We start from the raw sequence: 26766 nt of genomic DNA, 5'->3' as shown, positions 1-26766 counted from the left end.
TCTATTTTAAATAACATCAGCTATTATGGCATTGCTTAGAGCAACTATTGAGTATTTCTTTTTGAGTGTAGACCTAAAATGTAAGCCCCCCAAAAATGGAGGGCTTTGGGACCCGGGGAGGTTGTCTGTAGGTTTTTGGTTTTGTTTTTTAAAGCGAAATAGTTTTCAGGAAAGGTCATATAAATAAACATTAGGTGGTGTTTCAAGAAACTGAATTATAGACACTAACTTAATGGCTTCTTTTTTCCTTTCATTTCTTTCAAAGGTTTGGGCCCCATGGGATCCCTGTGACAGTATTTCCCAAAAGGGAATATAAGGATAAACCTGAAGCCATGCAGCTCCAAAATAATACATTCCAAGAAGGGACAGATGTCAAGCGTGAAGTGAATGGTGCTGTTCCCGAAGACCCTTCTCCTGTCCCGCCTCCTGAGCTGAGCTTGGCCGAAAGCCTGTGGACTTCCAAACCACCACCTCTCTTCCATGAAGGAGCACCTTATCCTCCCCCTTTGTTTATCAGGGACACATATAACCAATCAATACCTCAGCCACCTCCTCGGAAAATTAAGCGACCCAAACGAAAAATGTACAGGGAAGAACCTACTTCAATAATGAATGCTATTAAACTACGACCCAGGCAAGTCTTGTGTGACAAGTGTAAAAACAGTGTCATTGCTGAAAAAAAAGAAATTAGAAAAGGTAGTAGTGCAAGTGACTCTTCTAAATATGAAGATAAAAAACGGAGAAATGAAAGTGTAACTACTGTGAACAAAAAACTGAAAACTGACCATAAGGTGGATGGGAAAAACCAAAATGAAAGCCAGAAAAGAAATGCTGTGGTTAAGGTTTCAAATATTGCTCACAGCAGAGGCAGAGTAGTCAAAGTTTCTGCTCAGGCAAATACATCAAAAGCTCAGTTAAGTACTAAAAAAGTGCTCCAGAATAAGAACATGGATCATGCAAAAGCTCGGGAAGTGCTGAAAATTGCCAAAGAAAAGGCACAGAAGAAGCAAAGTGAAACCTCTACGTCCAAAAATGCACATTCAAAAGTCCATTTCACACGTCGATACCAGAATCCTAGCTCAGGTTCCCTTCCACCCCGGGTTCGTTTAAAACCACAGAGGTACAGGAATGAAGAAAATGACTCTTCTCTGAAGACAGGACTGGAGAAAATGCGGAGCGGCAAGATGGCACCAAAGCCCCAGTCCCGCTGCACCTCTACCCGCTCAGCAGGTGAGGCCCCTTCAGAAAATCAGAGTCCCTCCAAAGGCCCTGAAGAGGCCAGCAGTGAGGTTCAGGACACAACTGAAGTGCTTGTGCCTGGTGAGCAGGATGAACCACAGACACTGGGCAAAAAGGGCAGCAAAAGCAATGTCTCTGTTTACATGACCTTAAATCAAAAGAAATCTGACTCTTCCAGTGCTTCAGTGTGTAGCATTGATAGCACAGATGATTTGAAATCCTCCAACTCTGAGTGTAGTTCTTCTGAAAGCTTTGATTTTCCCCCAGGCTGTATGCATGCACCTTCCACATCCTCTACTTCCTCCTCTTCAAAGGAAGAGAAAAAGCTCAGTAATTCCTTGAAAATGAAAGTCTTTTCCAAAAACGTCTCTAAGTGTGTCACACCAGATGGCAGGACCATATGTGTAGGGGACATTGTTTGGGCCAAGATATATGGCTTCCCCTGGTGGCCAGCCCGTATTCTTACTATAACTGTGAGCCGGAAAGATAACGGCCTTTTAGTCCGACAGGAGGCCCGTATTTCATGGTTCGGGTCTCCAACAACATCTTTCCTGGCTCTTTCGCAACTCTCCCCCTTTTTAGAAAACTTCCAGTCACGCTTTAATAAGAAGAGAAAGGGCCTGTATCGCAAGGCTATCACAGAGGCAGCTAAGGCTGCCAAACAGCTGACCCCTGAAGTGCGGGCTCTGTTGACACAGTTTGAAACGTGAACATGGACAGTAAGGTAGGCAAGAACCTTTGGAAGGCGCCACAGATTTTCTAGTCTAGTTAGGGATAACTTCTACGAGGTAGCTTGGCCAAATTGGAGAGAGAACTTGCATTCAGTTGGCTGCTTTTTTATACTTAACCTTACAGCCATTTTTAGACTGAGAAGCTTAAACTGAACAAGCAATCAAATTTTGTCTTAAGGAAGTGAGATTTTAGTATTTTTCAGTTTTGAAGTCTAAAACCACCCCAAGGCATAGGAGCCATAGCCTCAACTGAAAATGAATTTTTGCAGGGACTGTTAATTGCCATTTGTACCTAGTACTGTGTGTATGTGTATATGTATATACACACATGTAAATATATGTGTGTGTGTATGCATAGATACATAACATGTATCAAATATAGCCTGTCACTATGTGACACAGGTTGCATATCTGGGATCATAGTAAGGGCTGGTGAGCTAGGGGGAATAGTGAGGATATTTAATGACTACTTGTTTTTTAATTAATGAACACTTAGCCTTTCTATGTGCGTAATGGCACAGGAGTTTGATACTTAGATGTTTGACAAACTGAGATGCTTGCTGTTGAATTGCACACTGGGGAAATAGCCCAGTATTTGGGATTAAGACTGTCAAGGCTGGCTAGGTCTGAATCATCGCTCTCTCTCTTGTCCAGTGGGGACTTAACAAAAACTTTCAGACTTCTGGTTTGGGAGGTTAGATAGGTTTGTCTTTGGATATGTAAACAGTTGATTGCTAAATTTGGTCAGATTTCTCCTGACTGGCTCTTCCTAAATTCTTAGGATACGTCCTGGTAAATTACACTTTGTGAATTAATTGTCATATATGTAATTGTTGCATTTTGGATGTACCTAGTTTGATAATTTTTAAAAAATATTTCCATTTAAGGTATCTGTTTGCAGGTCAGAAAATGAGAAAATGTAATTGTGTAATGCTCTGAAATGTAAAAAAAACAAGCTGTAAATAAAATCGACTAAATCCAAATTATTTGTGTGTGTTTCTCAAAAAGCTTTGAAAAATTTCAAGATGGTAGAAAATTATTCTTTGTAATAGTGTATAGAGGAGATGAAAAAATCACTTATTTTCCTATTTGCCCTATCAGGGAATATATAATCTGAGCATGATAAAATTCAAATAAGTGACTAATCAATATATTCTTAAAATGAGGTTTTGTAGTATAGAGGTCTGATATGCTTCTAGACTTGAGACCCTCCTCCAGCCAATTTCTCATAAGTGTATGGATTTTAATTATTTCATTTTTAGCTTTAGTATTTCATCACATGCTTCTTTTTCTTTTTTTACATTTGTGTAATTAAAATCAATCTCTTTTCTGCTTGATCTTCTGCCTCAGGTATCATTGTTTTTGGGGCTTGTAACTTAGCTCACTATTTTTCTACATGGTCCATCTGTCCCTAAGATTTGATTTCTTATTTTCCATTTTTAGCTTTGTATTGTTAGTGAAAAATCTGATTGATTGCCTGTGGAGGCAAGTTTGTCCCAAGATTTTTAAAGTTGCTTTCATATTTTAGGCGTCCAACTTAGCTTTTAAATGTGATACAATGTCAGTTTGACACTTTTGGAAACTTGGAACTTTTAAAGAGAGCAACTTTTTGTGGATTTCTAAGTAATGCAGTTTGAAATATCTTAGTTACTATGGAATTAATTATGAAAAGATTAATGGAGATTGAAAATCAGTAGTCTTTGGTCAGCTTCCTTAAGGTAATGTACCGATTTCTGCAAAAGCAAGTGGAATTTCTTCTGGGGAACTCAGTCAATGCTTTTTGATTATAATAAACACACAATTAAAAAAAATGTTTCACTTGAATAGAACATATTCTTTCCTGCAAACAGAAATATAGTATTTTAAAAATTCTTTGATTATAACAGGTTGAAAGAAGTTTATAGTGTGATTGAGGGGTTTTAAGGAAGTATCTTAAAAGATTTTCAGGGTATTTGTTTCAGATTAGTGAATTTGTTCATTCAGATATTTTTGAAAGTTTGAAATCTAAGGTTCAGGAAGATTTAAACCAGGCAAAGCAAAGAGCCACCTAAGTTATGTAATTCTAAGGCTTTGGGTAATGATCCAGGTGAGTTTTATCCTAACAGAAATGGTTTTGACAGTGGATACTGCTGATGTAGTTAAGTGCTTGGGCAGATGTGCTCTTGTGGGATAAACTAAATTTGATTTGTTTCAGAAGCCATGGAGAAAAAGAAGAAAGAAAAAGATAAAATCATGATTGTTGAGTATAAAAGTAACACTTAATTTGATATAGTCCATACCTTTGAAGAAAAGGTTGAAGCATAATCACAAATGTGCATGATCTCTTATTATTATGCCAAATAATCCCTCTGTTTTAAACCAGCAGTCTGGCATATTTCATCAGAAGTTTCAATAGGGAAACAAGTTTGAAAGAATTTCTGTAATCTTTAAGATGTACTGTGTGTTCTGAACACTGAACCAATAGCTGCATACTAAACAGTGTTTTCAAACAGAAATTTCTTAAGCAGCTAAGATATATTTGTCCAGTATCCACTGTAGATGGAGATAGAGTTGAATTGGGTAATTGTAGCCATTTTTCTCTTACATTTCTCTTTAACAACAACAGAAAAGGAGACACTGAACTCTTTATATGGAGACAACCAAATGGGTATTTGTTTTCCCCCTTGCAGAGAGAAAACTAGGCTTAGGCCAGATCTCTAGTGGTCTAAGAAAAGTGGTTAGAATAGGATTAGCAAGGGGGAGAAACTAAGGGACGTAAGAGCTGTGAAAGCTAAAGATGTCTTTATTTCTAGAAATCTTTGGAAATGTAAAGCATCAGAGTGTTTTTCAGTTTTCTAGAATTTATAGACCAGAAAAGGTCTGGTCTGTAAGTTTGGAAGGGACTCTCTATAGATGTGGAACCAGAGACCTGAGATATCAATGAGACCAAGAAAGTAGAATTCACTAGTCTGAAGCCTATTTACAGGACTAGATGGTGTGTCCCTACTTGGTTTTCATGGGGAAAATCTATAAATAGTAATTTTAGATTGCTACTAAGTAGAAAAGACAACAGACAGGAATATAGATATGAAGATGGACTGTAGGCAAAGGACATGGAACTTATTAAAATCAGCTAAATGAATAGCTTCCTTAGCGGGTCTGAATTTCTAATTTAAAAACAGAGTTGCACCCCTATTTGAGCAGGTTGTACTTACTACTGGTTATGTTGAAGATACACATTTACATTCTTTTACATACATACACATTCTTTAATATAAAATAACTGAATTGAGAATTGGAAATACCTTAAGAAACCTATAATTTGGATCTAAAATTAGATTTTTCCTTTTAAGTTGTGAATTTTTCTATAGCTTGTGCTGCACTGGTTCACATTTGGTAGTATTCATAGCAGAGAAGAGATTGGCAAATGTCTAGAAAAGTTGATAATGTTTAAATTCAGGACAATGTTTTGATCTGTATCTGGTGATGGCCTCCAATAGGGAATTTGCCAGAGAGAATTCTGAAGACCCTGTTTCTAAGTTGGGACAAATTTAGTGTTTGCTTTGGAATTGTATTAATATGGTTGCTATTAAAACAATTAAAATGCCTGATAGAGGGAATTCAGAAATAGAACAGAAGGCTGGTGCTGTGCCAATAGCCAGGAGAAATAAAACAGCTAAGCTGCCTTAATTACCTTTACCTGGTTCTGACTTAGCTACTAGGCTCTTAATATTCTGTATTTACAGTTTGTGTACATTTACTGTACTCCATTTAACAAAGAGTGAATAGAAATAAAAAAATGAAAGCTTCAGTAATTAAAGTCATATAGGTGATCTATATATTTTTAGTTTTCCAGGATATCTTGGTGTTTTTACCGTGGACAGTTGATGCTGAGATCAGAGGAGAAAAGCTCAACTCTTTTTTGTTTATTCTTTACTCAAGTAAGAGACTTAACCTTTATAGACTCAAACAGCGTTTTTTTCCGGTTTACTTTCTTTGGGACTTTAGGTGGAAATCATTTTTTCCTTCATATTAATAGAGCATTGTAATTTGCTGGGTTTTTTTTTTTTTTTTTGGTATTTAAAATATTATTAAATATACCTAACATACAGTTTACCATTTTTACCATTTTTTAAACTACAGTTCTGTGGCACTAAGTACATCCATGTTGTTGTGTAGTCACCACTACCATCCACCTGTAATTTGTTTTTTGATACAAATCTTTTAAGTTTGGATGGTATTGTTCTGGCAGCCTGGCTTCCAGCGTTCCTTCCTAATCAACCTGCAGTGCTGCACGGGGCTAACGGTGCCCCCATTTTTAAGAACTATAACTACCTCTTGGTAAAATTTTTAGGTCAATTAGTATGACTGCATTTACCTATTAAATACTCTTTAAGAGTAGGTTTTAGGTTAAAACCATCACCTAATGACAAAACCAATTTTGCGTGTATGGAAACCATTTAAATGATTTTAGTAATGGAGTTAATTAAATTAGTTTCCAAAACTTTATCTATTTACATACCATCACACTCTTTACCATATTTTCATATGTGTACCGTTTTTCCACTTTTTATGTCAGTACTACCAATGGAAAACAAATATGCCTTGACATGTAGATAATTCTATTAAAATTCTAAGATCATCTTGTATACTACACATTGGCAGGAAATACTGAATTTTTATATCATGCCTTAAAGTCCATCTTGGATAGAGTCAAATTTACTGTATCTAATTAATCTCTGAAAAAACTAATTGCCAATCTTGAATTTTTTCTTATAGATTCCTATGTTATGCTAGCATAAATTAAAGATTGGTTGTGGGGATATGTAAAGGAAATGAAGAAAATAGACTCAAAAGTTACCACGATTTATCATAATAGTGAATTTTTGGTCAAATTCTCATTTTTAACTGAATAAATTACATGGCTGTAGTATATGGTCTAACCTGTGGGCCTTCTTCCGTTAGACACTTTGGTTTGTAAAACAATTTCATAAAACTTTGATGTTGAAAACTGGCCAGTTCTAAAATTACTTGTCTTAAAAGTTGGTTTAAAAGTGCATGAAATATTTCTTCTTTAAATTCCTGATATTTGTAAGATCTCATTAAAAATAGGTTGAAAACACAGCCATTATTTAAATATGGAATTTTCCTTGTATCATAAGAATGTGACAGGTAACCTTTTGTTGCCTTAGAAGTCTTAGTGCCAGAAACCTCCTTATAATTTTTTCTATCCAGTGGGGGTATCTAGAAGGAATACCAGATACCCCATAGCCAAAGTGTTAAGGCTATGTTACAATCACACTTTTTCCTTTTCATGTAAACTAAAAAACTTGTAATTATAACACATATCAAGTTGTAGCAAGAGCTTGTTTTTTGTTTTTTAAATATTTAAGATAATTTTGTAACCCTCAGTATCCCTCACTTAGTTCTCTGCAGCACAAAGATTCACTTAAAAGCTACTGAAAAGTCCTGGAAGGAATACATTTTCCCCCCCAGGTAAAGTATTATAGGTTTTTTTTTGTTTTGCCTGGGGAGACTTTTTTTAATACAACTGTGAGAGGATCATCCTGTTCAGTGTAAATGATAGAAATAGATGCTTATGAGAATGTAACTTGCCAGTGATGCAGGTGAGTTGGAGCGTCCGTTAACATTTTTGCACTAATAGTGCTCGGTATCAGTCTTTTTATTGAGCGAAGGATCATTTTTTTTTTCACTTTTCAGGCACATGGTTGAAAGTACAGGCTCTTGAGCCAGATTTCCTAGGCAAAGCCTGACTTGGATCTGCCACTTACAAGCTGTGTGATCCTAGGCAGGTTACCTCAGTGTCATGATCTGTGAGATGGGGGAGAGAAATAGTACCTCTTCAAAAGGTAATTGTGAGAATTTAAATGTTTAAAGCAATAAAGTGCCTGGCACAAGACTTACGTAAATACTTGCTGTCATTACCACAACTAGCACTTTCTGTATGTGGCATAGAAATTTCATTCTGGTAGCTTTTGATAGTATCTTTCTTCAACATACACGCAGTATAAATTTAAAAAGTGTTACAGTGACGTTATTCTTATCTGAAAATTCCAATAATCAGAGTATGATCATCCACATATATCTAGAAGTAGGCATGGTCTGACTAGTCCCAACAGGCATTTGTGGAGGGCAACTGGGTTGGAGGTCATGGGGAATATGGTGAGGGGAGAAGTCCACTAACATTTCAACTCTTGAATGAGGAAAAGTAATTATGATTCAGACACTTACGTACTAATGATCAGTAACCATCTCAGAAGCCCAGCACACCCCAGATCCTTTCAAAGGCATGAGAAGTATCTCAGCTGGTGGGGCTCAGTGGGGTAGAGGTCGTCTTAGGAGGACTTTCCAAAGGCATTAGAACCACAAAGCTGTACTTGTCAGCTTTTAAGTAGTGTAAATTAGCTTTTTTGTACAGATACTGTGTTTTCCTGGAACCCTGATGTTTTATTATTTTAATATCTTGCCAAATGGTGAAAAAGTGGACATTAATTTGAACATCCCCTTTTATTGCCACTGGTATGATTAAGTAGATTGTTTCCCATTTCTAAGAGGGAAATACCTCACATTCCAAGGCCTCGATCTCTGTGCGGCATGGCCATATTTTCCAGAGGGTAGTCATTTCTACCCGCGGCTCATGTTTGAGATGCTGTTGATTACAAATCTATGATTTCCCCTCACCGTTTAGTTTTTAGTAGGGAATCCGGCTGGGAGTGGCACATCTTGGTGTTTGTCCTGGTATGCTGGGAAGAACTATGTGCAGTTTGTCTAAAACCCTAACAAAATAACTGGTTAGAAAAATAGCATTAGGGCTGGAAAACCAGAATGTCTGTTGTAAAATGAGGCACTATGTATTCCTTTCGTGGTGGTTCATATTGCATCATGCTACATTGTATTAAGAGAAAATTTATATTGAGTGTTCAGGAAGACAGTAATCTTAATTCTTCAGTTTTTAATTCTGGGCTTTGCTCTAAGAGTGTGACCTCTACTTCCTTCTTTCATGCACTCTACAAAGGAGACTGAAAGTTCTTACCGTGTTCTGATTTGCCCCTTTATATCTCTGCTGCCTCCCAGGAGTAGTTGCCATTGTTGAATGTAAGGTTTCTCTTAAAGGACAAAACAAGTAATTCCCAATGAAATCACTGCCTTTCATGAGGGTCTCCATTTACTGCCTCACTGCTGGGGCTTCCTGGCACTTCTTCATGGATCCTGCAAGTGTGGTCAGTTTCTAAAGAAAAACCTTGAGACCCTAAAAAGCATTGAGGGGATACTCATCTTAAACATTAGCACAAAAGACTCACGGGCCAGGCTCTGTGGACTGGGGTCTTGCATGTTACTATTTTACACGGCATTTCTGGGCACTGGAGGGGTAAATGCACAGGAATAAGATCATTCTTTGATTTGACTCTCCTCTTGCCTAGAATTGAAAAGGAGATTCTTCAGAATGATTGTTGAAACCTAAGTTTTACCCATGGAGGGAGAGGTTCAAAAGATAAATTCTTTGTGCGTTCATATTTCTGTTTTTCTTGTGTGACTGCTGTTGGGTTGTAGCTAATAGTATATTTAAGTTTTCCCATCAACAAAAGGGTAAATAACCTCATTATTAAACCACATTTAAGAAAATTGTTCTCCTCTGAGTTAAAATTCAGAAGTAATCATGTTTCTTTATAGATCAGGTGTATAAAGTTTCTCCTTTTCAGTGTCAGAAAAGCCGTTTTTTTTTTAAGGTTTTGATTATATGCTACTGCTTCTGATTCAGCATTAAAAAAATATTACAGGGACTGGACATTGTCTGAATCAGTGATCCCAGAATTGCCTACACTGATATGATAGATGAGTTTTTTCTTATTTATACTGTACTTAAAGTAGGGAAAGTAAGGAAACAAGCAAATAGGTTAATAAAAAATAAGGCTTAAAATAGTAATCCTTCATTTGCTTAGTATTTGCAGTCTCTGTTCTGAAAGCCTGAGAGAAAGCTTACCTTGTCAAACTTATTTCAAGCAGGTGTTACCTCACTAAGTTCAGGTGCTGAATAGTGTGCACAGGTGCCATTGGCATTAAGGAGAAAGGGATTCAGGCAGTTTTGGTGATTCTTCAAAACGGTGTCTCTGAGCTCATTAATGATATGATACAGATAGGGATGACAACTTTGGCCCTTATTGAATACTGAGAAGGTCAGGACTACTCCATCACTAGGCTAGTGTTAGGCTAGTAAAAATTTTTTGTCAGGAGCGTTAAATTGTGAGTTAGCATTAGAGGGCAACATCTTCATGAGCCTTAAGGCATTTTGCAGCTCAACTGACTTGGGCTGGAGAGTGCCCTCTCCTGGACAAGACTGGTGTGTACACACCTCAAGTCTTCCTTTAGTACCAGAGCTTCACATTGTGTGAAGCCAGCAAGTTATCTAGAATAAATTCATTATAAAAATTCACCTGAATTTTGGTCTTATTTTTAAATTTTTTTTTGGTAAAATGGATGAAAAAGAACTCAAATGCTCTATTTTTGTTAACTTGGTTTTTTCTACCATAGGTCTCAACAAATGGCAGCTATTACATCAGACAGTGACGAGTCCTGCTGCTCCCTTACAGTGTCTGACAGACCACTGTGGATTCAGACTGGGAGCATTGAAGTTAACAGTGAAACGGGCAGGTCTGTCTGTGTGAAGCCCTGCCACAGAGTGAAGAGGGCATCATGTCATCACTTACCATTCCCAAAGTAGATTAGGCTAGACGTAAAAGAATGCACTAGTTCTTTTTCCTTTGTTTTCACTGACCTTGGTAGCTGGGTGGACCTCATGTTGGTGATAGTTTTCATGAGTGAAAATAGCTTTCAGTCAATATTACCTGCTGTGTTTAAAAAAAAAAAAGGTAGAGCCGGCCTCCTGAGAGCTTCCATAAATCCAGAGGAATTTCTTGTAGGGTGGTAGAAGTTGGGTGTCAGATTGCAGAATTATGTTAAGTAGCAACTGAGTCTCCATGGAAAGTCAGCTAGTGGATTTATCTTTTACTATCTCAGTCTTTCTTTGTCACTTTTATATTCATTACTTTAACTTCTCAGATAGTCATTACTTAATATATAAGAATATATATATATATATATCCATATATGAACATATATATATTCTTAATTAAATCAACCTCAAAACCATTGTCATTTACATAAGGCAAGTCAAAACTTAGAGGGTGGCAAAAGATAATGCTGAGGTGTAGTTGTAATCTATTTCTTTAAGTACACTTATTAAAACCTCCTTAGATAATGCTTAAAATCCTTATTTGGGGCTCTTATATGGCAGGAAGGGTTTAGGGATTTTTGTTGTGCTGCTTTTGAACTTAGGATCTTTTTTTGCTTTCTTGAATTAAGGCTATTTAACTCTGGTGTTTGAAGCTAGTGAAGAGCTGTAATTGGGCTGTATCATTGTCTATGAGCTATAATTTGCAAACTGGGTCAGAATGGCACATTTTGGATCAGAGATTAAGGCTGGGGTATTTTGGACTCTTAGCTGTATAGGAGTTGTAGCTACCTGGTGGCCCCTTGAGGGAACAGCATTTTCAATTTTCTGCACCTCCCATAGGAGTAGTAGTAAGATCTGCTTCAATCCTTAGCTTTCCTGCCAACTGGAATAGGCCTCACTAAGGTTGAAGCCAAATATTGAGAGTCATAAGCAGAAGGAAATGGAGTTGTACGTGGAACTGGGTGTTTACCTTTTCTTCTCTTTCAGTTTATAAAATGGGGATATTTACTTGCAAATTTCCATATGAGTCTAAATTTATTAGTATTATGATCATATTAGTATAATATCTTTTTAGAAAATAAAAACTTTTCTTAGCTCAATGTCAAATTTTAAAACCATGTTAATGATTCTGTTGCTTTAGTAAGCAGGGACTGCTGTTGTTTTGATGTGTGCCGTATTTATGGCTAGAAGCAATTTTTCATTGCTTGAGAAGAAATGTGATAGAATGCCCTGTGAAATTTATTTTATAGGCCTTGATCCAATAAGTGAATGAAATATGGCAGCACTGGGAAGTTAACATAAGATCAAGAGTTCTATCAAAGAATGAGAAATACGTCTACTTTGAAGTGTTTCATAGTCAAATATTGGGAAGGATGGGGATGGTTTTTCTTTTCTCCTTTTTGCATTTTTGTTTTGTCTGTTATTATTCCACTGAAGATACCATATCATCTTTGGTTTAAAAATACATTTGACCAAAAGTAATCATTATCCTTTCCATGGATCACCTCTTTTGGAATTCAAACTCTTATTGGTACTTAGGCTCCCAGGTTTGAGAGGCATAACCAGGGATTGTAGAGCGTTTCAATGGGATTCTACTACTTCTTGATATCAAAGGGAGGTCGGTAATGTTGGGCATTCTGGTCATGCTACTTAGCAGTAATTTCTATAAGCCTTGCCCTTTATAAATGTTCTGCTCAGAGTCCGGCCTTTTGTTGGAGGTATGGTGCAGAGTGCCTCTGTTGATATCTTGGTTTGCTGTTGTAACAAGGGACACTGGTCGATGGAACCAGTGTACCTAAGTTCTCTTCCAGTAGCAAAATGGTGCTCTTGATGCCTTCTGACGCGCTGTGTGTGTCTGCCTCTGGGGAGGCACCCTCCACCCCCCTCTGTTGTGCTCTTGCACATATGTAGACAGTGTCATCTGCAGCTGATTTTTCCATAGTCTGGTTTTGTATATAAATTTGCTTCTTAAGCCTGTGCTAGAGGAAGGCTGCTGGTGTTTCATAGTCCACAGCAGCGAAGCTGACTTGCAAACTTTCATATTGTTACTTGTGAAATGGCAGCATAAAGAACAAACCTAAAATTCCCTTTATTATGCAAATATTCATAAATAAGTATTTAAAAAAATACACTCAAGTGCAGATTGACTACGTGAAGATGAAAACCATTTTATCTGTGTTGGAATTTGGCCAGATATACTCCAGAAAGAACATGAATGCTTCTGCTGGTTTACAGTGGCAGTAAGTTGTTTTCTCAAAAAATCTACACTGGTCAGGTTTAACTGATTTAAAGTAAAAAATGAGGTGTGATCCCACAGTCTATATAGGGTTTAATTTAAACAAGGACATCATTTTTCTCATATAATCACTTGTGCTTAACTACACTTTCTTCCTTTTCTTTACTATATTTCAGCACAAAGACATTAGCAGGCTGCTGGTTTCATGGACCTGTACCACAATGACAGAGAACACCAGAGCATCAGGACTGAATGAAATTGGAGACTCAGATTTTTAAAGCTGCACTAAGAAGTAAATATGCAGGCAGTGGTTAAAACCAACAGTCTATAAAGGGGCACTTGCAAATTGTGCTATATTAAACCGAAGAAAAGGTATTAGGGGAATATTTTTATTAAAAAATATTGCAATAAATTATGCATGAGATGAGAAAAGTGATGTGAAATACGCAAAGAACTCTCTTGAATTTTATGTGTGAAGAATCACTGACAATACCTTCTTTTGAACATGAAGTTCTTCTCAGTACAGTTTGGACACGCCTGAAAGGCACGAGATGATGACAGAAATGCTGAATTATTTTTCATATTAAAACTTTTTGTGCTTTCTCCAAGGTTTATGTTAATCAGCTCAGATATGAACAAAGGTATTTCTAAAATGGCTCTTCTAATGAAACAGCAATAGTCACAAATGCCGAGGCCAATGTTTCCTTCAGGATGCCAGTGGAAACAACAGAAAAGATTATCTAATAAACACATCCTACTAAAAGGATGGCAAAGTGTCCCCAACCCACTAAGAAAATTTGGATCTTTAGTAAAGCAGGGCTATATTATCTTAAATATACATTTGCTTGTTAGAACATATTAAGATGTATTTATTTGCCACCAGTATTTAATATTTTGTGCACATTTTCATAATTACATTCTTATCTTTCAAATTCTGACTCAAAGTGGATCAGGCTAGTGTTGATCTTGGAGTGAAAATGTACTACTCCAAGAGCCAGTTCTTAGTTCTGCTGAGCTGGAAAGGCTTTTACTATTCTCCCTATCCTTACAGATTTCTGAACTAGTTCAGAAAAGGTGATAATATCTGAATTTTGATGTTGACCTCTCTCCACAGAGAGCCTCTCTTTCTAAGTGCAAGAAATCCTCACAGGTGTCAGATGGGACTTGACCCTGGGGAACAAGCAGCAGGAACAGACGCATAAAGATGGTGAACTTTTCATGCATAGAGTATGAATTCTTATTAATGGAGACAGACTGTAATGTTTTTCTTGTCTATGAAAAATACATATTATGAAAAACCTTAATTTTTCTTTTTTAATGAATGGAGAAAACATTAATGAGAAAACCAGATGGACCTGTTTGTTAGTACTACATTTTTAAGGCATTTTATATTTGATGGTGCCGTACTTTTAATAATAAACCTGAAGTTCTTTAGTGGCAATACTGATTTATTTTTTAAGCCAGGAAGATAATCCATATTGATTACTTAATACAAAAAAAGGAAAAAAATAGAAAATTCATTTGAAGCAACATAACTTGAGCATTTGGCTCAAGAGTTCAAGCTTTGCATAATCTTTCTTACAGTATAGGTTTGGAATTACTTATTAACCCCACACTCAAGATTAACAAAAAGTTCTGGGTGAGTTTTAGAATATTTACTATACCTGACTAGGATTTGTTTTACAACTCAAGAAAAGGTAGGCAGTCTTGCTTCTAGCGAGTTAATGCACATCCTAATTAATTACACTGAAAGTAACTAAAAGTCTAGATTGCATTCTAAAATTGTCTTTATGGAAAATTATTGATCATGAAGTCATTATACATTTGATCAAGTCTGAAAAAGTCAGCTCAGGAACTGTAGCAGCAGGGAGTTCTAAAGATGATGCACACTTCAGTGGCGCCCTGCTCTCTGGCCCCAGAGCTTAGGCTCGGGTCCCTCTTGTTCTTTCAGATATGTAACCCAGCAGTACCTTTCAGGCTCACTTCAAGAACCAGATAACTCCCAGGTCATAGCAGATTTTCTGTAATCAAAAATTCTAATTGCAGAGTGATGGAAATGACCAAGAAGTAATATAAAGGCAAAAGAACTGGGAGAGATCAGGTTTTAAGTAAGTATCTAAATATTTTTTAAGACAATTCTCAGTGGTGTTTGTTATAAACCAGATTTTCACTTTTTTAAAAATGAAACTTGGTGGTATTTAAAATCTAGACATACCATGTTGCTATTTCACTTTCACTGCTTTAGTTGCTTAATATTTAAGCTTTGCTTCATGCTTCCTTTGTCTGTATTTCAAATCTTCACAAGCCTATTTCATTTTGTGGACTTGAATGACAAAAATTGTTTCTCATCTAAACTATGCTGAGACCTAAATGTTAAAGAATGTTGTGTAACATTTATCCAATAAAGTCTTGATTTTTTAAAAAATTTAGTTACTTAAAAACTATTCATTTACTTTTTAGGAGTTAGTTAGGTTTTAAAGGTTATTCTTTAAACTGTTGAAATTCAGCCACTTGTCCTTTAGGGAGCTGTTTTATCTAGCACTGCTTCCTTAGGAGAACAACCTGTAGTTTTAATCACTGGGAGATTCAATGGGATGTCTTTATGACCAAGGATAGAGGAAAGGAGAATAGTTTAATTAGGAACCTGTGCACCAACATTACTGTTTTCTTGTCTGATGGAAACGAATAACCTATCATTCAGAGTTGGATGTAATTAAACAAACATCTACTGCTGGGCTTGTCCTAATTTTAATTAGTCTTGCCCTTATGGATAAATGGTTGCTTCTTTAAAAGCCCAGTACATCCAACGTTAGGTCAAGTGTTTGACCAGAAACACTCAGTTGTCAGGAAAAATTAGCCTCTTGATACCTACCAGACAGTTGAGATTTTTTAGGGCTAACCCAGAAACTTCAGTCAGTGTACGTTTTTGGTTTTTTTTTTCTTTTCCCATTTGAGTAAAGCAATCCTTTAGAAGGCTGCCTGTTATTCCAGAGTATCATAGAGTTCTTTAATCACAAACACTCTCCCATTTCAGTTTATCTAAATGAGTGTAAGAAGGAGGCCACTGGAATCTGGCTCCGTTAATATCTTTTTTTTTCCTCAAGTTTCCCACAAATGAAAATGGAACGAGAGAACCAGGGAAGGTAAACAAGTCATGTGCATATTATCTGGGAAGGCCTTAGAAGAGACCCCCTGCAATACCATTCCTAATCATCTTGTATACATGTCAGTATATTTATAGATACAACTCCTACAAGATAGAGGGAATGAGTAACAAAAGCCACAGATGCAACTTTGGGTGCTGTCTTCAGATAACAGCATAATAATTTAGATCCATGCCCTCAAATCATGTAAGGCTGTACCAGTGTCTCCCTGCACACGCTGGGTGTGTCACTGCACGTAAAAGTTAGTTAGCCGTTTTCTTGCTTTTATACCTGATAGCTCGTCTCTACTCTTTCAAGTAATGAGTCTTCCCTCAGAGCTTTGAATAGAGCATACTATGTGTTTTTCAAGCATACTTTCCTCTAGTGATGAGCATCCTGCAGAATCTTTGCTTACTCAAAGAAGTTTCATGGCCTGACTCCTTTGCTTTGATATCAAGAAGGCGATGACCCTGGGATGAAAGAGAATACAACTAAGGCATCCTGTGCCCGAGGAAGAAAGAGCTGGCCAAACCGAATGCTAGGTCATTGACCTGGAGAGTTAATACTTCTAGGGTTAGCCCTTTCTTCATTCCCTCCTGAAGCCCATTTGTAGAAGCAACCTTCTAACATAAAGGAGGGAAAGAGAGTGGGTGATACTAAGATGACGCTTTTATTTGAATAACCTGCTTTACTTAGTCTAAGGCAGAGACATGGACTCTAATCTTAGTTCTATCAGTTACCTTCCCAACAGAAGAATCACTCAGTGGCCACACTGGCCAAAATGGGGTATGGAAAATAAGTGTCTCACTCAACTAGCTCTTCAGTTCCTACCCAGCCAAGGCCAAAAACATGGGCAACATCAGGGAACCTTCTTCCCTGAGTGAAATATTCTGTAATCTTATGTTTCTGAACTGTCTGCGCTCAGTGCCTGACTCCTTTGGACACTGAGCAGACTGCTCAAACCAGTGATCTACAGGAGGTGAATGAATTCCGAAATGGGAAGTGCCCTGAGGTGAAGGGGAGCCTGATGTGTCACTGCCCTAGGAAGGCACAGCCAGGGGCTTCAGTGAGACACACAGCAACTTTACAGAAGACGGTGATGGGGGTGATTCACATGTTTAAACGCACCTTGCTTTAACGCCTGTAGAAAGGGAGCGGCTGGAAAAGCACAAGCTGAAGCTGTAGCTCCTGGTCTGATGCCAACCAGCCAGTGGCAGAATCCAGTCAGTGTCACATAGCTCTAGGAAATTATCAGACCTTTTCTCCCAGTTAACTTCCTGAGGCAAAGTTGCAGACAGCGTATTCTCTTTTGGGGCAGTCAAACCGTCCCTACAAAACAGTCTAGTGTACTTGAGAACAAGTACCATAGCGTCCACCAAAGCCTATATCCTTTGAAATTTATCAATAAACACTTCCCACCTCACTTCAATCCCTTGCTTCCCCATCCCTGGCCTCCTTCTGTCTTCAGTTTGCTTGACGACTTACACGTTTGTGGATTTCCGACTTGCTGAGTTTGGGGAGTTGGAGGGCACCTGTGTGCTTGGCGGCACAAGGCAGCTGCCCGGTGTGAGTCGGGTGGGGTGTCTGATACAGACATCAGCCTGGCAAAGCACCACACCAAGAACAATGAGGTTCCACTCTGCAGATCTAGCTCCTCACGTTTGGAACTAAGGGCTTCCTAAGGAGCCTCTGGGTTGACTCCCTTCACATGTGTCATGATGCCTGATGGTTGAGGAGTCCCAGTGCCTGATAGGAGTTGCCATCTGGGTAGGCTGTATTTTTCAGCAAGCCGGAACTAGCAGCTGGGACTGAATCATGGCCAGATTATTAGCTGTGGGCTTCCTTGGCAGCGGGGCAGCAGGCTCTGCCATGCTTTAGCTAAGGGGAAAATGTGAGCTTACAAAGTTTCCCCTTGAGTGAAAGGAAACGGTGTAGGGAGTCATATTTCTAGTCTGGCTGAATTAACTTCTGTGTGATGGAGCTTATTCCTAGCTTGTAGCCCTCAGAGGGTTGAGAAATTAGAAGAAAATGGAATATTCTTATCATAGAATATTTCAAACATTTGTAAAGGTAGAGTACAACAAACCCCATATACCCATCCCTCCCTTCAACAATTACCAACTCTTAGCCAGGAAGATTGAAATTTTTGATACTTTGAAACATGAGGACATCCTCACTAGTTTTCATAAACTAATTTTATCATTAGTTTCTTTGATTGCCTTTTGAAGGGTCTTAAGCAGTCACTCTGATGCTCTATGGTTTATTTTAGCCCCACCTCTTGGACTGGCTGGTAGCAAGTAGTGCATTTCTCATTTTCAGCAGTATTAATGGACTTGGTCTAGTGTGGGCTCAAGGCTGCTCTCCAGACAACAGAAAGTGACTGGAAACCTCCCTTCTCTGCGTAGCTGTGCACCTCCCTGAAGGAACAATTTCCAGCCACTTCTGGAAGTATGTGGTGGAATGTCCACACACTTCCTTTTTTAAAGGAAATCCAGGTGATGGAAGGACTGGATGGAAGGTTACTACTGAAGTGCAGAGGGGGCAGGCTGAAAAGGGTCATAAAACATCTCACTGAAATTGCTTCCAGGAGATTTTACTAGGGTGTGGGGTGCGTATCGAGTACACAGTATACACCCACAGGAGTAGAAGAGGAAGAGTACAGCGTCTTAAGGAATAGTGGAGGGACGAGGCAGGGAGGTGAAAGGCAGGGTCAAAAGCAGAAGTGATCAGAGAGCAACACCGACAGAACAGTGGGCTGGTGGCGACTGCTGGGCTGCAGGCTCAGTCGCACCAAGGAGACTGAGTTCGGGCAGCCGCAGGCTTTCCCTTCACACAGCGGGAACGCACAGAGAGCCGAGAGGGAAAGGGCAGGCACTTAATTAAGCTGCTCATTTCTTCTGTCCTGTGCCGTGTCTCAGATGTGCACTCTGGTTTGGAGGGTTATCGGGCCCTTCCCTTTAAAGACCTTTCTCAAGAAGATTAAAGCAGCCATTAACTTGCACGGCTGTTCCCATCCTCCTTGGTCTCCTATCACACACAGCCTTCCCTTTTGACATTCCAAGTTTTGCTAAACCAGTTGTAAAAGACAATTTGCAGGTCTGCTTAGCTCTTGGGAACAGACAACATTCCAAATACACCTTCCAATCAGGTTCACATTAACAGCCGCTGCCGGCTCCCCATTCCACGGCAGTCCAATCAGACCGGAACACGCCTCCATAAAGTCCCTGTGCCTGGTCTTCCTAAAGCAGTCTGGATTCTAGCTTGAGAGCTGTGTGAGATGTAACTCAGCGATACGCTTGGAAACCACCACAGAGACCTGAGGAGCACCAGAAATAATCACCAGGCCCGGCAACATTTCCTGAAGCAGTTCCCTACCTTCAACTACACAAAGTGTTGTAGGACTCAACAAACATTCACGCCTTTGACTGTACCTGAGTAACTCTGGAGGTCCAGTGTGTGAAGTCTTGTCAGTTTACTGAAGCTCACACGCGGCCCCGGGCTGCAATGTTCAGGTCATTAGCTAGCAGGCTTGGCCACTCCCAGCCTCCACATCTCGGCATGGTGTTAACATTCTCTAGGCCTATAAGCACAACAACTCAATAAGAGAGGGCGTTTGGGTGGTGGTGGTGGGGGGCGGGGGGCGGGGACAAGGAGCTAAAGGGTAGGGGAACGAGAAACCAGCTGCAGTGCTTGTGATGGAAGACCCATGTGTAAAGTAAGAGTTCTTAGAAAAAGAGGTGGGATTTTAAGACTGGGATTCAACCATACTTCCATGATGTGTGGAAAATGAACTAATCCACAGTACACTCTGCACAGAAAAACTACCATTCAAGTGTGAATTTGTTGTAGTGACAGTGCCATTTCCTGGGCAAGCCTTCTGCAGAGGCTCCCATGAACGGAAAAGCTGCTCATGTGAGAACTGGGAGACGGTGTGGAAACATATACGGAGAACACAAGATGACCTGGGAGCAGGAGGGGAGCCTGAAACTAGAGGAAAAGTTGGGGATTTCTGAAAGTCTCAAGACAAATCCTTGTAAATATACAAGATGCAAAAACGAAAATTTAAAAACCAGGAGGCAGGGCTTCCCTGGTGGCGCAGTGGTTAAGAATCCGCCTGCCAATGCAGGGGACACGGGTTCAAGCCCTGGTCTGGGAAGATCCCACATGCCACAGAGCAACTAAGCCCGTGCGCCACAACTAGTGAGCCTGCGCTCTAGAGCCCGTGCTCCGCAACAAGCCACCACAGTGAAGAGTAGCACCCGCTCGCCGCAACTAGAGAAAGCCCGTGCAGCAACAAAGACCCAACGCAGCCAAAAATTAAAAAAAACAAAAACAAAAAAACTGGAGGCATATGTTTACAGGCCAGGTTGAATGATCACCATCTGAGGACATTCTACGTGGCTGCACAAGATGCGCTCGACCAGCTTAAAGGGACTCTTTACGAATGTCTTTTTAAGTGTCAAAAGAACAGGTACTAAATAAAGGCCACAGAATCTAGAGACGTTTGGATAGAATGGTTGTTCACTTTGAGACCACTTCTCGTGGAACATCCTTTAATACCAATTTACTAAATTTCTAGTAAAGCAGTAGCTGCTGGTGCTATTAAGAATATAAATATGGCCCTTACCTTCCGGAAGCTCTTGGTCTATTCATGGAGGCAGATAGGGAATAGATCATAGTATTTTTAAACATGTTTTTGAGACTTCAAGGAAATTCTAGAAGGAGATCCAAAATTATTTTGATCCATTGCAATGTCACTGGCATAAGTATATATACGATGTCACAGTGTGATTACCTTAAAAGTAAATTCTGGTATACCTTTTTTTTTTTGTGAGGGGAGGAAGGCATCACAGAATTTTAAATCATACATCTTGGCAACAGGCCACCTTCCTCCCTTGTACGTACACTCTTCCTACTTTTCAACCCTTTCAGGATTTTTCTGTAGGTTTGAACAAGCATTTTCAAAAGGTTTGAATCTATCTTTTCTTCTAAATTTTGGAAGCAGAAAAGTAACAGTGATAGATAAACTCCTTGGCTTAAGCAAACTCACACCTACTTAGGTTTCCTTCCTTTCCCTTCCAGGTATATTACTTGGCCCAATCACTAGACGCACTTAATATTGGCCTTGTTTGGCCTCCTTTAAGATTTCAGCGAGGAAGGGGGGAGGAGGAGGAAGGATGCCTAAGAAGCAAAACCTCAACCCCCTGCAGCAATGGTACTGTCTTAAGAAAGGCTGTTTCTAGGCAAACAGGTTTATTTCCTATTCCTTGGAGACTCAGATAGCCTTCAGGAATCTCAGCCCTGACCTTTGCTTAGTCTCAGCAACTGAGCTCAAAAGTCATAATCTGACAAAGTGGTTTTCAAGGTGGTCCAAGGCTCCCCAGGGGTTCCTGAGACCCTTTCATAAGAGGTTATTTGCATCATTCTGTCACAAGTACACAGGTAAGCAGAATTTTCCAGGCTACATGACATGTGATATCGTGACAAAATGAGTACGTAAGCAGATGTGAGAATCCTTCTATATTCTATCAAGCCACACGTTAAAGAGATTTGCAAAAATGTAAAACGATGTCTCTCTTCTTACTAAAATGTGATTTTTAGATTTTTTCTAAAATACTTGTATTAACATAAAATGTATTTTGTTATTTTTAAAGGAATTAATATTTAAGAAATTTGTTTTAATTTCGAATACGGTAAATACGAAGAGATGTAATCCACGTAAACCAAAGCGCTCTTTAAATTGTTTTGAGTGTGGAGGGTTCCTGAGATCCAGAGGTCTGAGAAGGGCTGCTCCTGCTGGGGCAGCAGTGCACAGCACAGGATGCACTCATCACCGCCGGGTGGGCCCCACGGCTTTCAGCTAAGCTTTCTGTACAACTTGTACGATTTCTCACACACACCTTTAGGGAAACATCAGATGCCAGATTTATTATAAAGATAGCAAAGCAAAATTAAAAACCACATTCTCCTTCTCCCTTTCCCCTTATAAAGTGTATGAGGAATTCCATTTCAACCTGGGAGAAAGGCTTAGCACATCACAAAGTGTGGATACAGCATATGATTCCACTGCCTACCGGCACACGCTGAGGGGCTTTGAGGAACAGAGCAAAAGAACAGCACAATTCTTAACACTGGGAGCATGCCTACTGCATGTCACTTACAGAATTATACGTGTACTTCATTTCTAAGATGAAACCTGCATGTCACTGCCCTTGACACTCAAACCATAACAATTAAAAGCTTTTCACCAGCACTGATGACTAGGAAAAAAAAAAATCTACCTTTGAAACTTCTGGGTTCATGGAGTCTAAAAGAATATGGTTTTGTTCTGGGATTCACATACCACCATTCCTGAATGAAGCTATTTTAAGTTGAAATTACTAAGATTGATACTTGGTCAAAAACACTGATTTCATAATTATCTGCACAAACCTGGAGAGGCCCGGGACAGCTTGTAAGGTGGAGTTTCTGAATCCTAATACATGGTAGGATGGTCAGCTCTTCAAGATCATCTTCAAGGTGGCAACTAAGACTGGGCAGATTTGTGGAATCCAGTAACACTGCTCAAAACCAACACCGCTTTAGCTGTCGTTATGGGGACAAAATTCACAACCCAGCTCAGACTGTCACACAAAGCGTTTATTACCACAGAGGAAATTAGGAGATGATGGAGCCCACGCAGGGCAGCCTGGGCAGTGTGTGTGATCGGGGCGAGGGGACAGCAGGTGGGGACCCCCTCGATCGTGGTTGGGCAGTCTCCGACTGGCAGGTTTGCTCGGCCCAGGAGACTCCAGCTGGGCTTGTTTTTGTGGAGCTCAGGGAGGTGAGCCTTGACAAGCAGGCTTTCTCCCGGACAAAACAAAGAACAGCCAGAACCAAGGCAACAGCTGCACAGACACCACCTTAAAATGGAAATCAAATTAGGCTCATTACATCAGGAACTGCGTTTCACCCTGATCATAAAACAAGGGGGAGAAGGGAGCACTGGCCTCTACTAGATAGCCTGTCTTTGAGATAAGATGCTGTTAAACGTTAAACATTGGCGGGGCCTTTCCCCTTGCTAACACAAGCAGCATACAATTTCCAAGCCAGCTTTAAAAGCCATTGTTATCTTTGTTATCTGTTATTATTTGGATTTTGAACAAAATTGATGGAGTAGGAGCCAGTAGAGGAATCCTGTTTGATCTGGAAATTCTCTGTGGAGAGTCCAAAAGGCCGAAGAACCAAGTTCCCAAGATCTTTTAGTTTACCTGCAATGTAAAAGCAAAAAGTCCAGTAAATACAGGGAGTCAGCAGAAGCAGGAAAACCCCAACTGCCTCACTATCTGATTACAAAATAAAAAGAGAATCTCTGCAGTTAAAAAGAAACTCCTGCTTTTAAAATTATGAAACCCTCAGCCCCCAATGTACAGCAGAGCAATCACCTCACCGCCGTCCACCCTGAGCCGTGGCTTGCGTAGAGGAGCACAAGGGAGCCCGGCTGCGACAGCAAAGCCTCCTGTCCAGACTGGCCAGAGCCCCCAGGGGACAGGCTCTGGGACGAGCAATGGGCTGCTCTTCCTGGGGCCTGAAGGCCAAGCCTGGCGGGGAGGGCCAAGGCCCCCCAAGTCTGTTCTCCATGAAACAGCAGAGCGACTTGCTGAATCTAATTCCACTCTGCGGGTTTCTACTGAACCTGGGTTCAAACTCAAGAGCCTCCTGCTTTTCCAAGTCTTAGCTTCCATACCGAACTCATCATTTCTCGGGAAACGGGAGATCTTGTTCTCTTGCACAGCACCATCACCTCGATAGCCCAGTCTCTCTCCCCAAGTTTCAGGCTTTCCTTGTTAATCACCAGGTGAGTTCATGTCATAAAGACGAAATGAAGACACACAGTATAACCATGGATTTTTATGCTGATTCTCCATACAAGACGGCCATGGAGTTTATACAGAAGTTGGAGTTTCCAGGACATCTGAGAGATCTACAGGGATATGTGGGCAACAGGATGGAATATCTGAAGCTAGGAGTGTTTTGGAAAATCTTGGCAAGGATGGGTGAATACGTATTTCAACCATTTCTAAACTGTTCTAATTTTTCTTGCAGGTCTGCTTCCAATGGAAATGAGGATGAGGGTAAAAGGGAAAGAAACCCCATATCATCAGAGGTACAGGTTCCTTCCCACCTTGCCCTTGTTAGCAGCTTTGTCCCTCTGAGGGCTCCCACCTTGAAATAAACCCCAGGTAAAGAACTTAAAGATGCATGGCCTTTAAATGTCAAGGCCTTTTCTAGCAACTCTTGGAAACTTTTGGACTCAGTCTAAGATTTAGCCCCCTGGGAGCTCACCATATTCACGGTAAGTTCCCAAAACCCAGACTGACCACTCTCCAGGCAGGCTTCCCAAACTTCAACCTGGAACACATATGCTCAGTGCTGATGATTAAGGAGAATCACCGGCACAGGCCTTGCCCCTGCGCACAGGTGGCAGCACAGAGAGGCCCAGAGCACTGCTGCAGGTAGATGGAAGCGTGAATAGGGGATCGCAACAAGCCAAGAAAACAGAGGGCCCCCCCCACCCCAGAGAGCGTGAGTTAGCCAGAACTTGGGCAGTCTGTCTGTCTTGGGGCTGAAGAGAGAGAAGAGAGGAAACAAACATTTAAAGAAGCCCAACAAAATGTCACTGCTGGCACGATTCTTGGCTCTTCTGACACGGAGTGAGTAAAGTAAGAAGGAGCCTCAAGGACCACTCAAATCACAGTCCCCAGGAAGAGCCTGTCCCAGGGCCACTGTGGACTGTCGACCAAGCCAGGGGCCACCACCTGGGTTGGAGGGATCACTGCAAGTCCACCTCGACTGCCAGACAACAATTTGAAGCGCAAATGTACATATTACTTGGTATCTACTATAGGAGGCGCTGGGATCTAAAGAATACAAGTTATTCTTGGCTTCTGAGATGCCAAGTGGGCAGCCAGACACAAGACTGAGGTGAGCCCAGAGGAGCTCTCAGGCCCGTTTAGGGGTGTGAGGAAGGCGTTTCAGGAGAGACGAGGCTCTGAAGGACGGGGAACAGTTACTGAAGGTGGTGAGGAGGCCACTGCACCCTGGAGATGGCGGCAAAGCAAGGGCACAAGCGTTCAAACTGCAGATGGAGAGGGGGCAGGGGGCCTTGTGCAGGCCCGGACTTTGCCTAACTGGCTGGAGGACCTGCCGCCACAAGGAGCCATGGAGTGGCAGCCATGAACACGTGCTTCTCCAGATGCAGGGAGCACAGTTCCCTCCATGCAGAGATCGAGGGTCCCACGGCTGTTCACAGTCAGTGGCCGAGCGGGGCAGGGACAGAGCAGGGACCCCTGTGACAGGTAACTCTGGCTCCCCAGTGGCTTTGCTGAAACATCCCTGGCACCACCCTGCAGTGCAGGACTTCTCCGACCCAACTCCTCCCTCCTCTCGGGGATCTGACGGGGCTCCCACTCACATCCAGCTCCTGCCCCTCTGCCTCACTTTCCCTTGCAGGTGTTTTCTCCAATAAATCTCTTGTCTTTCTTTTTTTTTTTTTTTAATTTATTTATTTTTGGCTGCGCTTGGTCTTCGTTGCTGTGCGTGGGCTTTCTTTAGTTGAGGCGAGCGGGGGCTACTCTTTGTTCAGTGCACGGGCTTCTCATTGCGGTGGCTTGTCTCTGTTACAGAGCACGGGCTCTAGGAGCGCAAGCGCAGTAGTTGTGGCTCACGGGCTTCGTTGCTCCGCGGCATGTGGGATCTTCCCGGACCAGGGCTCGAACCCGTGTCCCCTGCACTGGCAGGAGGATTCTTAACCACTGCACCACCAGGGAAGTCCTCTCTTGTGTTTCTAATCAAATCTTGCCTTCTGTTTCTCCAAGGACCCAACCTAACACATATGGCATCATTCTTTTTTCCTTTTAATCTCGTATCTCTGCCTTTATAACATTCCACAACAGCTTGACTATTATCGCCAGAACAGTAGAACAGGAGATGGGAAGTCTGCTTGCTAAACAGACAACGTACATGAAGTCCCTGGAAGGTAGCAGACACGTAAAAAAGACACATGATTAAATAGTCTCCACATTAGAGAAGACCTGAGGTTAACCTGACTTGAATTAATTCAACCAACATGTACTAAGTACATATGTGTGGCGGGGATGCAAAGATACAGGACACTGTCTTTACACCAAAATAAGCTGGAAGATAAGACACACACAGAAGCCAGTTCACATGTAGCTGAGATATAAAATGCTATGAGAGTCAATAAGAAGAAGATGCCCTCCAGCTTGGGCAGGGAGGAGGGAGATCCGGCAGAGCTTTGTGTGTGCGAGCCTGCGTTTCAATCACCACCAAAGGACAGGCAGGACTGCAACCACTTGAGACGGAGGGAGCGGGCAGTGCAGGCAAAAATGGTAGGATCCGATGTACGGAGACAGGCAGGCAAGGGGGGGCAGTGCGTCCAAAGGGCTGAAAGGGAGGTGGGAGGGCGCGGGGAAGGCCATTGATGGTTTGAGAACAGCTTTCAGGGTTAATAATGCTACGGGGCAAAGTGAAGAATAAGCCACAAGAGGAGAGCCTGGAGGTGGTTCTGACAGAAAGTTGGTGAGACATAATGGGAAAGAGGCCGTTTATTCACTGAACAAACATCTGATGTCTACACTGTCGGGTGAAGAAGCTCTGAAATTAGGGGTATGGAAATAACAGACA

At 40.8% G+C, this 26766-nt stretch overlaps 2 protein-coding genes across 7 annotated transcripts in view; one reads left to right on the top strand and one right to left on the bottom strand.

Annotated features, from left to right (window-relative positions):
* The window catches only part of PWWP2A (PWWP domain containing 2A), a 31691-nt gene extending 17366 nt beyond the window's left edge, over positions 1-14325 (top strand). For 3 of the 6 annotated variants that reach the window (XM_061188393.1, XM_061188394.1, XM_061188396.1), the window contains one exon: positions 266-2720. In XM_061188393.1, the coding sequence (XP_061044376.1) occupies positions 266-1949 (1684 nt within the window). In that variant the 3' untranslated portion in view covers positions 1950-2720. Of the gene's footprint in view, positions 1-265; positions 2721-7670; positions 7820-10499; positions 10620-13113 lie in introns of those variants that run through there. The other 3 variants (XR_009700781.1, XM_061188395.1, XM_061188398.1) reach the window with 3 other exon arrangements.
* Positions 14326-22701: 8376 nt separating this feature from the next.
* Positions 22702-26766, bottom strand: part of TTC1 (tetratricopeptide repeat domain 1) — a 75266-nt gene continuing 71201 nt past the window's right edge. Inside the window, exon 9 of the mRNA XM_061188392.1 lies at positions 22702-23330. Within this exon, the coding sequence (XP_061044375.1) occupies positions 23197-23330 (134 nt within the window). The 3' untranslated portion in view covers positions 22702-23196. The remainder of the gene's footprint in view (positions 23331-26766) is intronic.

The sequence above is a fragment of the Eubalaena glacialis genome, chromosome 4, assembly GCF_028564815.1.
Source record: "Eubalaena glacialis isolate mEubGla1 chromosome 4, mEubGla1.1.hap2.+ XY, whole genome shotgun sequence".
NCBI lineage: Eukaryota > Metazoa > Chordata > Mammalia > Artiodactyla > Balaenidae > Eubalaena > Eubalaena glacialis.
Note: the sequence above shows the minus strand (reverse complement) of the source record. Positions and strands in the feature narration are given on the sequence as shown.